Raw genomic sequence first — 13882 nt, 5'->3', positions numbered from 1 at the left:
TCCTCACTGGATCCCCTCTGAATCCCCACAGAATTGTCCCTGCAATTTCCTGGTCTCCAGCTCGCTTGCTGGATCCGAGTGCCCTCTCAGATGTAAGAGGTGCTTTAGAGGTTGGGGTGCTCCCTGGGAGCCACTTGAATTTCACCAGGTCTTCTCTGAGAGGAAGAGGCTTATCTGCTGGGGGTTTTCCCAGGGCCCTAGTGGTGTGCACTAGCCTGGCTCCTGACCTCATCTGGGAAATCTGTCCCTGACAATGTGGGACCCCTCCAACTGCCCCTTTTTGGGGGTCTCCCATAATCTAAAACTGTATCATGGGACTGTCTCTGCACCCTGACACCAGGCCAAAGACCCTTCTTCTGCTGGGAATGTGCACAAGAGCCAGGCTTGGCCTATAATCAGCCTTAACTGCCAGTTTGAAGAGCTTGGGGCCTTTCCTCATGAAAGTGCACACCAACCCCACAATGGTTTTCTTCCACAGAGAGCTCACTCACCAAAGCTCTTGCAAGTGCCCATCACCACAACTGAGCCCAGTTTGGTCCAAATGATTGATGCTGTTTTACTGTCAAACTTGGGTCTGAAATATAGCTGAAGAACACAGAATTTGGGATTTTGAGACTTTAAGCTGTGTGTTCACTGTTATATAGACACCTATGCACAAAGACACAAATGTTTCCTTGCCACCTGCAATTTAGCTGTTTAATAAGAGCTGGTGGGCCTGCCAAACATTCAAAGCCGGTCATCCTGTATTTTACCAAGCCCAAGCACCTCCCTGTCAGAAATAAACTTCCTATGAGTGACGTTGATTCCATCACCTTGGTTACCTAAATTTATCCCATTTTGACCTGAACTTCATGTTTACCCGCACATGTCAAATGATTTTTATATTTGGGGAGGATGAATTCATTTCTCTCAGTCCTACTTTGAAAAATAGGGCCTTGGGTCAGTATCTCGTGAAAGGATGTGAGAGACAAGGGCATGTAAATTACATTCTAGGTCTGCCCAGTGGTGCCTGGCACATTGTGGGTTGGGTCATTTTCTGTGTTGGGAGCTGTCCTAGGCACTGTAGGCTGTTTAGTAGCATCCCTGGTTTCTGCCCACCAGATGTCAGCAGCATCCCCTGCTTCTTCCCTCGTTGGGAAAATGAAATTATCTCCCAGACATTATCATATGTTTCCAGAAGGGGATCACTACTCCTCCTGGGGAGTTTTGTGGGGATTTGTAAGGCTTTCTTGGGGAACAAGTGTTCAAATTTGTGCTTCTCTCAGAAAGCTCTCTCAGGAATCGCTGCTTTGCCCAGTTATATAGCCATGTGACCACGAATATCCACTTTTGGTGCCCTCTGCCCTGGCCCAGAGCACCTGGTTGGTAGCTGTGGAATTGGTGGGCCCTTGTTTCATGTGGCCACCATCATAGTGATTGTAAACACAATTATCCACAAGGCCTAATGGGTGCACAGGTAGAAAGGGCCCTGCATGTTTCCACAAATCAGGCCCAACACCACAGAGAATGACAGCACCTCTTTCTCTTGGGGTGAACCACTCAGTGGGTCTAAATCTTCCACCTACTGCTATTCACTGTTTGGCCTCATGCACCTTCACTTGTGAAGGAACAGAGAAAAAGGGAACAAACAGGATATGGAACGGGTCCCCTGAGGACTACAGCTGAGGCCTTGGCTAAAGGAGGTTTGGGGAATGAGTCCAAATGGCAAAATCACCGGACTCTACTACTTTAGGCACCAACTGTCACATTTTACATACTTTGGAGCCCTTAGAATAGACCCCTCTCTATGCAACTATTTCTGGTTGACTTTCATTTTGTTTTCCTAGACCCTGTCATCTATGTCCTCCTGGGAACAAAAGTAAAATCAAGTGCTCTGGACCAGCCATGTGCCTCCTCTGGTCCCTGAGCACGATTTGTTTTTAAGACGTTTTGGCTGTCATGGCCCAGCACATGAAATGCCTCATGCTCAGATTACTCTTGGGTGCGCTTAGCATGCTGCCCTCTGTCCTGGCCCAGAGGACACAAGGCCATTGTCTTGGACACATGGCTTATTTTCCTTGACTGATGTCAGCAGGGATACCCATCCTGGTTTGTGCCCAATGTGTGAGCTGCACAATCCTTTTATTAAGTGTGGTGCCTGTGATCGAATAAGAGGTGAATATGCAGAGCATCCTTTCTTGCACATCCTCCCCCACATGCAAGTCCACCTTCCCTCAATCCGCCCCCTGCTTGATCTGGGAACAAAGCTCAATGATTTTCCAGGATTTCCATGAAGTAGAATCACCTCAAACTTGAGAAATTACCAGCCCAGGGCCCAGGCATTCTGGCCTATGGAAGAGAAGCAGGGCTCTGCATGCAGACTGCCAACACTGGCATCTCACCCCTGACATATCCTAGTTGACATTTCCTAGTTTAGCTACTGAGACCAATGTCTGTACTTCCTTAGAGGCAGTTTCTACTAATTTCATTTTTTCCTAAGCATGAGCCGTATTGTCTTTCTTTGAATGCCTCTATATACTTTTTTTCTGAAATCAGACCATTTTGAGTATCATAATTCAGGAGATCATATTTCCACCGCCCCAAGATTTGTTGTTGCTCATCATGCTATAATTTGTTTGTTCCATGATTTTTCTAAACTATTTCTGGAAAGAACGTATTCTTGTCATGTTTTACCATGGAATTCTTGTTATAGCTTAGTGGTCAGCTACTGATATGAGGAACATTACCTTACATAGCTGCAGTCAAAACAAAATAAAGAAAACAATACACATGCATATACTCAGAAAATGCCCTGGCCCTTGGGGAATTCTCTTCCCTAATGCCTTTAGGTTCCCTTTCAGAAACAAAGGATTGACAGTCAGAGAGGAGGAATGACACCACTTAGTGGAAGAGATGGGAGAAGGACCTAGAACCAGTGCAGTGGTGCCTTCCCATGGAACCCTTTGTTCTCCCTATTCAGAGTGACTATTAGGACCAAAGTTCTCCACAACAGTTACAGAACATGAATCCCAAAGAAACCACTGTAGTATCCTCTCCTCCTTGGTGAAGATTACTTGAATTTGGCTGTTCTCTCATTCCACACCCAGTCTCTCCTCTATGTTCAAGTACATATTTATGATTATCTTTGTATGCGCTTTCTTCGGCCATGGCTACCTAATGAAATTGTCATTCTCCTTGGTACTGACTCTATGTAAATTAGGTTCTTTGAAAAGTATCTAAGGCAAGGGCAAACAAAATGATTCATTGTAGCTACCTTCAAGTAATGGCAGGAGAGGAACACACAGGTCGTGGAGGACTCTTCTGGTAAGGAGAATAAGGCTGGCATGATAGTGAGTCAGTGCAATGATTTGTTTCCACAGAGCTGACTATGTACCTAACCTCCAAATCAGTAATTAAAACGAAAAGTACCAAAGGAGATCCAACTTGGAAATAAGAGATCAGAAATCTGGGAAAGCAAAAGCCTTAATGGAGTGTGAGTCTCAGGGTCTGGGGAGGGTGATTTGGGAAGACAAATGCAGGTGTCCCAAAGTGAGCCCATCTTTGGTATTGAGAAAAGTTCCTATGGGGAAGAAATGGAAACTAAAGGCAATCCTGTAGTGACCTAATAGAGGTGAGATTTGCCAGCAACAGAGCTGAAGACAACCCCCTCCCCCCACCGCCAGGACATCGGAGGGTGTTCTGTCCATTCCCACAGCAACCCTATGGGTAACATTGTCTCTGAGGTGCTTTGGTTAGAACTGAGATTGAGGAATGAGAGGAATGATCTCAAATGTGCGGGAGGACAGCCCTACTCTAGGGAGAGCTTGACCCAGGGGTAAGAAAATAGGACTCTCTTTTGGGCTCATCTGAGCAGGATCCACAAAACAGCAGGTACAGCTGGAAGAGACCAAAGCAGGAAACTTGTGAGGGGTGCATTGAAGACTGGGGCTACCTCCTGAGACTGGGCCAACTACCAATTTCAGGGAGGTACAGTCCCCCAGGGCCCATCTGACCCAGGAAATCTTGGTGGTAGCCCAAGCGAAGACTAACCAGGGTCTTGCCTTGAGCAACAAAGAGGCCATCAACAGGCCTCCCCCTCTGTAGGGGTGGGAGTAGAGTTAGGATCATGACTTCTCAACACATCTAGTGCCTAGAAACAAGAAACACTGTGTCTGGAAGCAGATGAGCACTTTTTCTATTAACCTGACCCCTGTTTTTCTGTACTATTTGAAAAGAAAGAAGATGGGGTCTCTAAAGATGTCCACTCCCCCACACTTGGCCAGGGTCCACACTCCAGAGCAGCCATAAGTCACCTTTGTGACATCACATGACTTAAGCAGTTGGTTGCCCCACCACTGAGACTCTAGAATTTTGAGGACAGTACATATAGGGCATCGCTTCTGTAACCAAAGGCATTTCTGACCCCACTTTTGAAGTGATAGGATCCTGGGTACCAACATGGCTAATCAAAATACCCCTGAGATGCAAGAAGCCAAGCTGTCCCCATCAGACGATGGACAACCACCAATAATGGTCCAATATGATACATTCCCAGATCCTCATGTGGGTCCAAGGGAGGCTTTGGAGGGGCACGGGGACCAAGAAGAGAGCCCAGATCCAAGCCCCCAACACAACCCGCAACCACAGGACCTAACTAAGGCGCCGCCAATGTGGAAGGAAAAAACGTTCTTCTTGGGCTGTCTTTCCCAAGAAAGCTTTGGAGGATAGTGGAGGATGACGCCTTGTCATCTGTGTGCTGGAATGATGATGGAGACACCCTGATCATCGAGGAAAATCTTTTCCAGAGGGAGATTCTTTGCCAAAGGGGCGAGGAGCAAATCTTTGAATTGAAAAGCCTGAAGAGTTTCATCTGCTTGCTGAACCGCCATGTGTTTAGCAAAATATGCCCAAGCAACTCTTTAGTTTGCTCTGCAGGGAACAGGATGATGGTAATGTAGAAAGTCCTCCCATTTCCCACGTTCCCTGTTTCTCAAACATCGTCTTAGTGGACCCAGGAGAACGTCATACTGAAAGAGCTTCATTTCAGGGTCTAACACTTTTTCACATGATACAGTACTTATCAAAAGATGAGAAAGTATAGATTTTCATTTGAAACTATAGCCTCCTTAGAGATAACCTGCAGGGATGAGTAAAGACTCTGAGAGGCCAGTTAATGTCAAATTGGTATATTTTCTCAACAAGTGACTAAATTAATGTTTCAGATCTACAGAAATTGCAATTTCCAGAGAGGCAAGCCTTGGCTCCTCGAGAACATTACAACACAAGGCAACCAGATGACGCGCCTTTGTCTAGGGACCAGTGACACCCCCCAAAGAGAAAGAAGAAGGCCCCCACAAGACACTAACCAAGAATACACAAGGACAGCACCAAAGAAGCCAAATAAAAGGCTCAGGAGACAGGCAAGAATGATTTGGGACCCAATGCCACTCAGGCATTTGAGTTCTCGGTTCCTCAGCCCTTGGACAGTGCCAGGGAGGTCCAATGCCCAAGTGCATCAAGTGGTTCAAGTGGGGTGGGCACTTCTGGTAGTGTCATGTTTGTGCTCACAGCTACTGCCAGAACCAACTGCACAGGGGATCTGCCGCCCCCCCCCCCAAATGAACCACTACAAAGTTCGGTGACATCTTTGTACAACATCTGCTATTCCACTCTGATAGCTGGCCTTTCAGACATAGCTTCACTCCAGGACCCTGACCAGGCCGAGGAGGAGGAGCATAGGGCTCCTCAGATAACAAGTGTTCACTGTGTGAGCAATTCAAGGACCATGCAGGCCCATAATGTCACAGGCTTTGCAATCATGAATCCATTTCCGCTTTAATAAAGAAAGGCAAAAACTACCTGGTACAAAATAAACAATCCAATGAGCATTTGTGAGTCCGTGTTCTTCTGTTTCCATGCCACACACCCCGTCAGATGAGCCAGAGGAGGCTAGAAGTCCTGGCCCCAGACAGGCTTTTGTCCCAGTTGTCCTTGTTCATTTTCACACCCTTGGCAAGGAACTGGCTAGGGGGTCCTGAGGCAAGCCCAGGAAGATCTGGTTCCCTGAGCCTTGCCTACTGGACAGGAGATAGAACCGCCTGGCTCCTGACCTTGGGGGAATCACCTTATATTAGTCATGCAACTTGAAACAGGAGGGTCTTTACTTTCAGGTCTTCCTATGATGCCAGGAAGTTTCTGATCAGCATCTGAGTGTTTCTAGCCCAAGTTTGAGGGGCCTTGCTGAGAGGCCCACCTAGAACCTGGGCCCCCCATCTGCTAAGCAGTGCACAACAGAGCCAGTCTGGCTCAGAAGATGGGCCATTCCAGTCAAAGCCTGGGAGAAAGCTAACAACCATTAGTAACCCTGCTAGAAGGGACTCAAAAAAAGATTGCCCACACAGTAAAACAGAAAACTCTATCATCACTGTTCCATTGGAGCTGTATTTCAGATCTGTTGTTGGGTCATGGGGTAGTTATGTGACATGTGTAATGCATGCCCTTGTGAGCCCAGGGACACTTTTCAGCAGACCAGTCACTTGCCATGGCAGACCAGCACTTTCTTGAAAATTCTAGTGTCTCCTTCAAGGGGCATGAGACGATACCTGGTTGGTCACCCCCTGGCAATGAATCAGTGCCTGCTCCCAGACCTCCCACAAGGTCCCCTGGATGTTGCTGAAGTGTTCTCTGAGTTTGACCAGACCAGTGGTCAGCAAAACGCGTCCGCGAGCCACATGTGGCTCTTTGGCCCCTTGAGTGTGGCTCTTCCACAAAATACCACGTGCGGGCACGCATATACAGTGTGATTGAAACTTCATGGACCAGGTGCAGAAGTCGGTTTTTCGGTCTCGGCGAGTCTATTTTGAAGAAGTGGCATTAGAAGAAGTGGGGGGTGTCGGTCGGTCAGGCAGGCGATGGGAGACATGGCGCAGGCGGGCCGCGGGATACGCAGCATGGGCGAGGCGCGCGCGATTCATGCAGGAGTTGAGTGAGCCAGTCAGTCAGCAGTCTCATGTGCAGTGGTTAGTGCTAGTCCTGTCTGCAAATCACGTGCAGGTGACAAAAGTACCTACTCAAAGCATAAAGTTACCTGTATTTTTCCAACCAGCTGCAAATCCTACAGGTATTTTTGTCATCAATTTAAGAATTGTAATTCTTTTGTGTTGGTGGCTTAATTATTATAAAATGAAACATTTTTAGGTGCCCTGTTTGAGATGGCTACAAAGAAGAAGCAAAGAAAAACAGAAGACAAAAACCGTGAATTTAAAGTTGAATTTAAAGTTGAATGTACCTACCTATATAGTTTAAGTTTAAAAAATTTGGCTCTCAAAAGAAATTTCAATCATTGTACTGTTGATATTTGGCTCTGTTGACTAATGAGTTTGCCAACCACTGGACCAGACCAAGAGAGGGAAAACGTGTAAAGGAGTCCCAAACACTAACCACTTCTAAAACATTTCTCTTTGTACAACCCAGGAATGAGCAGAACCAAAAAGAGTGACAGCACCAAGGTGTTCCCTGGCAGCTTTCCCTTTTCTCTAAAGGGCGCAGTCCTTGAGACAGTCAGTGAGCCCAGAGAGGCATCTCAAGAGGACAGTCGCATAGATCTGGGCACAGCAATCTGTTACCCTTTGAGACAGCATAGAGGGACCCAGAGGCTATTATGCTAAGCGAATTAAGCCAGAAAGGCAAGTATCACAGGATCTCACTCCTATGTGGGGTTCAAAGAGCAAATTAACTGATGAAGAAAATAGATCCTAAGATGTAGAAAGCCTGGAACAGATTGTTAAATCTCAGAGGGAAAGCGGGGGTGGGTGGGAAGAGATGGAGTAAAGAACTTGGGTGTATAACCCATGGACAAAGGCAATAGTGTAGTGAAGGCCTGGGCAGGGGCCAGTGCTGGCTGGAAGGGGTCCATGAAGAATAGGGGACCTCTGTAACACTGTTGGCAATGAAGACAACAACAAGAAAGGCGGGCTTAGGTAGGAGGAGGACAGTGGTCTTTGGGACAGGAGTCCACCATTGGCCCAGGTCAGGTGACTCAGGAATCAATCCTTTCCTTTCTCGGCAGCACCTGCCCCCTGCTTTTGGCTGTCCTTGAGGCAGGCAGCAGAACCTCCGATTCTGTTCGGGTCCACCTGCCTTCCAGGACGGGCCTCAGGCGGGGACACCCATCAAGAGCAGGGCTTCTGGTTAGCAGAGGGGGGCAGAAGCTGCCTAGAGTCACGGTGAGCAGCGCGGGGAGGAAGTGACCCTGCCCCGACCACAGGCTCAACATGGAAGGGCTTCTGGGAGGGGGACCACACACGCCTCATCCGGGTCTCAGAGACCCTACCCGAGCACGTTCCTCACTTCCGCATCCGGGTCTCAGAGACCCTGGGGGTGCCCAGGAGAGCCTGAGCGCGCTCACATCCCCCAGGGTGGCCCGGGACCCACCGGAGTCCAGGTGAGGGTGCCCGGGAGGGCGAGGGACCCCGGGCCCTGGGACAACGGTTTCCGTCCTGGGAGCCCCCTGGGGGTGGCCACACGCGGCCGGTCGTGGTTGGCGGTTGGCGCAGCCAGGTCTGGGGACTCGGGGGTGTGGGGCGAGGCGCGTCCCTCCACATGGCCCAGGCGGGCCCAGGGCCTCCAGGGTCCATGTGGCGGGCGGCTGCGTGGGAGGAGGCCCCGAGGCCACCCGGGTCCCGCAGACGGGGCTGGACCCAGGGCCCCTGCGGTCAGGAGCAGAGGCAGCCCCGGGCCCGCAGGGGGTTAGGCCCACCGCGGTAGGCAGGGTCTGTGACCTTCCCGTGGGCTCCCAGGACGCAGGGCCTTGCGGGGCGGGGCGGACCTGGGCTGAGGCGGCCCGGGCCCTGCGGGAGTCCCGGTGAGCATCCGGGTCCCACCGCACCGCACCGCAGCGGGAAGCCGCACAGGCCACGTGCCTCTGCTGTCCTCCACGAGGGGCCCCGTGGTGGGGGGCCATGCGGGGTGTCCTGACTGCACAGCGGGGGCTGGGAAGGGCGGTGGTAAGGAGCTGGGCCTCTCCTCAGCATGGAGGGCAGAGCAGCTTCCGAGAGTCCCGCTCAGCTCGCTGCCGGGGATGGGACGACCCCAGATCCCCACAGAGCCACCCCGCAGGACTCGGGAGGGGGACACGCGGGACATTACCTGACCTCCGCAGGCGGGTCTGAGAGTCTGGGGGTGGCTGTGAGGATGAGGACCCCGTCAGCACAGGGCGGGGCCAGTGCCTGCCAGAGCAGATGGGGGGCCACGTGTGAGGATGACCACACCCCCTTCCTCCCTTCCGCTTCCAGTCCAGGTCTCAGAGCCTCTGGGGCAGTGATGGCGAACCTACGACACGCGTGTCAGAGGGGACAGGCGAACTCATTTTTTTTGGTTGATTTTTTTTCTTAAATGGCATTTAAATATATAAAATAAATATCAAAAATATAAATCTTTGTTTTACTATGGTTGCAAATATCAAAAATTTTCTATATGTGACACGGCACCAGAACTAAGTTAGGGTGTTTCAAAATGCTGACACTCCGAGCTCAAAAGGTTCGCAATCACTGCTCTGGCGGTTCAGTGGAGGGAGTAGCACCCCATCTCGGCAGATGGTGGTCCAGGGACCCTGGAAGCTAGACCAGAGTCAGTCCTGGTCTCAGAGACTCTGGGGGTTCAGTAGAGGTAGGAGGACCCCATCTAGGCAGGTGGTGGCCAGGGACCCTGGAGCTAGACCAGAGTCAGTCCTGGCCTCAGAGACTCTGGGGGTTCAGTAGAGGGAGTAGGTTCCCATCTAGGCAGATGGTGGGCGAGGGACCCTGGAAGCTAGACCAGAGTCAGTCCTGGTCTCAGAGACTCTGGGGGTTCAGTAGAGGTAGGAGGACCCCATCTAGGCAGATGGTGGGCCAGGGACCCTGGAGCTAGACCAGAGTCATTCCTGGTCTCAGAGACTCTGGGGGTTCAGTAGAGGGAGTAGGTCCCCATCTAGGCAGATGGTGGGCCAGGGACCCTGGAGCTAGACCAGAGTCATTTCTGGTCTCAGAGACTCTGGGGGTTCAGTAGAGGGAGTAGGACCCCATCTACGCAGATGGTGTGCCAGGGACCCTGGAGCTAGACCAGAGTCAGTCCTGGTCTCAGAGACTCTGGGGGTTCGGTAGAGGGAGTAGGACCCCATCTACGCAGATGGTGTGCCACAGACCTGCCAGAGTCAAGGTGAGGACCCTGAGGGAGGACGGAGGGACCCTGGAAACCAAACCAGAGTCAGTGCTGGGATCCCGCTGGAGGATGACCACACACAGCATGCGCTGACTTGCACAGCCGGGTCGGTACCAGGACCAATACTTGAGAACAGCAGAGGGTGGGCCCAGGGCCCTCCACAGTCCATCTGGCAGGCCTCATGGAGGATGATCCTAGGGGGCATTTTCTCATTGGTGCATCTGGGTCTGACAGTCTGGGGCTTTGGTCTAAAGAGCAGGACCTCACATCAGCAGAGGGTGGGGCCAGCACCTGCCAGAGTCAAGGGAGGATCCTAAGGGAGAACTGAGGGAACCTTGGATCCCACCACAGTGGGAACCCCACAGAAGCCCGCACAGCTCTCAGCCCTGGGATTTCTGGAATCGCTTGCCCATGGCTTCTCCCGCTCCCTTTGCTCTCAGGAATATGAAAGAGGTGGGGCCTTACACAAAGGGTGAGGCATATGGACAGCAGAGCCAGGACACTCGGGCACTGCAAGTGGCCAAGCTATTGACCATGCGGGAGGAAGGAGGGGGAATTGTCCTCCAGAACATATGTGGGCCTCACGGACATTCACCCCACTTCCACTTTCAGCTCTGACACACCAGGCAGAGCTGTCCAACTGAGAGCACTCTGATGTGGCTGGGGGGGGGGCTCAGGTAGGTGAGAGACCTGGACTGAGGGGAGCACATGCAGGTCAGCAAAGGAGGAGAGGGAGGTGGCCCGGGGCCTGACCCCTTTGCAGGTGAGGAATCTGAGGAAAGACAGAAGGAACCCCAATGCTCCTCCCCTGCTCCCGAGTCTTGCTGTCTCCTTTCAAGGTTCAGCTGAGGACTGAGGGAACCCCTCACATCACAACAGGGGGAATCCCAGCCTTACTTTGCCACTTCTGTCAGCCACGAGAGAAAGTGGAACATGGTGGCTAGCCGTGCTGTCCCTCACATCCTCCACCAGTGACTCAGGAAGGTGAGCTTTTCAGTCTGGAGGTAAGTGGCCTCAGGTCAGCACAGGAAGTTATCCAAGACCCTGTCAGATGTCACAGTTAGGACTGAGGGGCTCCCCGTCCCAGGACAGATAGACCCCACAGAGTTTGGCCATGTCATGCTGTATCCCGTGGGAGGTTCTGGGCAGGTGTGGTCAGTTGCGGGGCCCCCTCACTTTCTTCTGTTCAGTTTCAGGGGTATGTAGCCTTGTTCTGAGAGTTTTGCCTCAGGTCCAGCAAGGGGAGGTACCACGCCCTGCCAGGGGAAAAGAGAGGACACTGAGGGAGGACGCAGGAGGCCATCCAGCCCAGAACAGTGGGGACCTCACAGCATCCTGGCCTCCCTCTGGTCAGCGCTGGAGTCCCGTGGCTGTGCATGCCACCTGCACGCTGAGGTGTTTCTTCGTTTCCTCTTACAGGGGCTCCAGGAACCAGGAGATAAAGGCCTTGGTCTGAGGCACAAAACACAGGTCACAGAGCAGAGGAGGTCCAGGCAGTGCCAGCAGTCAAGGTGAGGTGCCTGCCCTCACCTAGAATGTGTCCCGAGGGTCTCCCCCATGCCAGAATAGAGGGCAACTCCCTCAGCACCCGACCCCACCCCACTGCCAGCCACAGAACCCTGGCCTATGCCGACTGTACCCCGAAGAACCATCTGACTTCCTCATTCAGGATCTTAGGGGACAGGCCACCCAGGAGGAGAGACCCCAGTGAGGCCCAAGAGCACCCCTAAAGAGGAGACCTGTAGTCCCACTTTCTCACGGCTGCCAAGGGTGTACTCAGCGGAGGCCACTTACACTTCCTCTCTCCCCCAGGCCTGTGAGTCCTCATTGCGCACCTCCTGCCCGCACTCCTGTGGCTGCCTGACAAGAGTCATCATGCCTCGAGCTCCAAAGCGTCGACGCTACTCGCTTGAGATTCCTGAGGCTGTGGAAGAGGATTCTCCCTCCTCCTCCTCCACCTGCTCCTCCTCTTTACCTTCCTCTTCCTCCTCCTGCACCTCTTCCTCTTGCTATCCTCTGCTTTCAAGTAACCCAAGCACCTCATATGAGGAAGAGAAGATGGAGGAGGAGGAGGAAGAGGAGGAGGAGGAGAAGGAGGAAGAGAAGGAGGAGGAGGAGGAGGAGGAGAAGGAGGAGGAGGAGGAGGAGGAGGAGGAGGAGGAGGAGGAGGTTCATGCTGCTGCTGGGGCACCGAGTCCTCCCCGGAGCTCTCCAAGTGCCCATGCCTCCCCTACTGCCTTTGCCCCTGCTGCTCCCTTGAGCCAATCCAGCAGCAATGAAGGGGAGGGTCCGAGTACCTCCTGGGCCCTGCCAGGCACAGAGTCCTTGCCCAGATCTGTGATTAATGATAAGGTAGCTGATCTGGTGGATTTCCTGCTCCTGAAGTATCGCACAAAGGAGCTGACCACAAGGGCAGAAATGCTGAGTAGCATCATCAGAGAGCACCAGGACCACTTTGCTGTAATCTTTAGGGAGGCCTCTGAGTGCATGCAGCTGGTTTATGGCATTGAGGTGAAGGAAGTGGACCCCACTAGCCACACCTATGTCCTAGTCACCAACCTGGGCCTCACCTATGATGGGATGGTGAGCGATGAGCACAGTATGCCCAAGACTGGCCTTCTGATACTCATCCTTAGTATAATCTTCTCGGAGGATGATTGTGCCCCCGAAGAGAAGATATGGGAAGCACTGAATGCCATGGGGGTGTATGCTGGGATGGAGCATAGCATCTACGGGGAGCCCAGGGAGCTCCTCACCAGAGATTGGGTGCAGGAACAGTACCTGGAGTACCGGCAGGTGCCCAACAGCGATCCTGCACGGTACGAGTTCCTGTGGGGTCCCAGGGCCTATGCTGAGACCACCAAGTTGAAAATCCTGGAGTTTTTGGCCCAGGTCAATGGGAGTGACCCCAGATCCTACACACACTGGTATCAGGAGGCTTTGAGAGAGGAGGAACAGAGAGCCCAGGCCAGAATTAGCACCACAGATGATACTACTGCCATGGCCAGTACAAGCTCTTCTGCCATGGCCAGTAGCTTCTTCTGCCCTGAGTGAAATCCAAGGCAGATTTCTTTACTTTGTGTTTTAGGAGGGCAGTCAGTGATCTAAGCACTTAGTGCAGGGCCTGACTGGGGATGAGGGAATCATAGTGAATGACATCTTTGTGTCTCTGTCCCATTGGGGTGACTTAGAAATGAATCTTCTTTTATTTTTGGTGTTTTATTTATTTTTTTTAAATTTTTTTTTTATTGCACCTAAGTTTACAAATGACACAGGTCACACATTTATTGTTATTTAACTAAAGAGAAAGTGCTTTGCTGTTTCAAATTAGGAATCTGTCATTTTAATTGTAGTCTGTAACAAGATAACATGGAATTGGAATCGTATTTTTAATGTGAAGTGAAAGAACTTAACTGTAAAACAGAAATAAAAGAGTTAATTTTTGAATTCTTGTATCATACACACACACACACACACAGACCTAGATTTTCGTAGCTTATTCAGAAAAGTAGAAAAATAAACAGCAAAATAAAATACCCTTCTCAATGGTTCATGTACACCCTAAACATTCAGTGAGCCTCTGTCCTGAGAGAAGGAGGGAATGCAGAGGAGAGGAGCTGGGTGGAGGGACTGGCAGGACACTGGGTTGGGAAGGGAGTGAACAGGAGGCAGCTTTTGTCCCCTGGGCTTTGTCTTCGAGAGTAGG

The 13882-nt window shown here is 51.4% G+C and overlaps 1 protein-coding gene across 1 annotated transcript; it reads left to right on the top strand.

Moving 5' to 3' along the window:
- The first annotated feature begins 12051 nt into the window (after window positions 1-12051).
- LOC102431981 (melanoma-associated antigen 10-like) lies at window positions 12052-13230 on the top strand. Its single transcript, XM_006087793.1, has 2 exons — window positions 12052-12209; window positions 12339-13230. Exons 1-2 carry the CDS (start codon window positions 12052-12054, stop codon window positions 13228-13230), a joined length of 1050 nt encoding a protein of 349 aa, XP_006087855.1.
- Window positions 13231-13882: the final 652 nt, after the last annotated feature.

Source organism: Myotis lucifugus, unplaced genomic scaffold, assembly GCF_000147115.1.
Source record: "Myotis lucifugus unplaced genomic scaffold, Myoluc2.0 scaffold_40, whole genome shotgun sequence".
NCBI classification, from domain to species: Eukaryota; Metazoa; Chordata; class Mammalia; order Chiroptera; family Vespertilionidae; genus Myotis; species Myotis lucifugus.
Note: the sequence above shows the minus strand (reverse complement) of the source record. Positions and strands in the feature narration are given on the sequence as shown.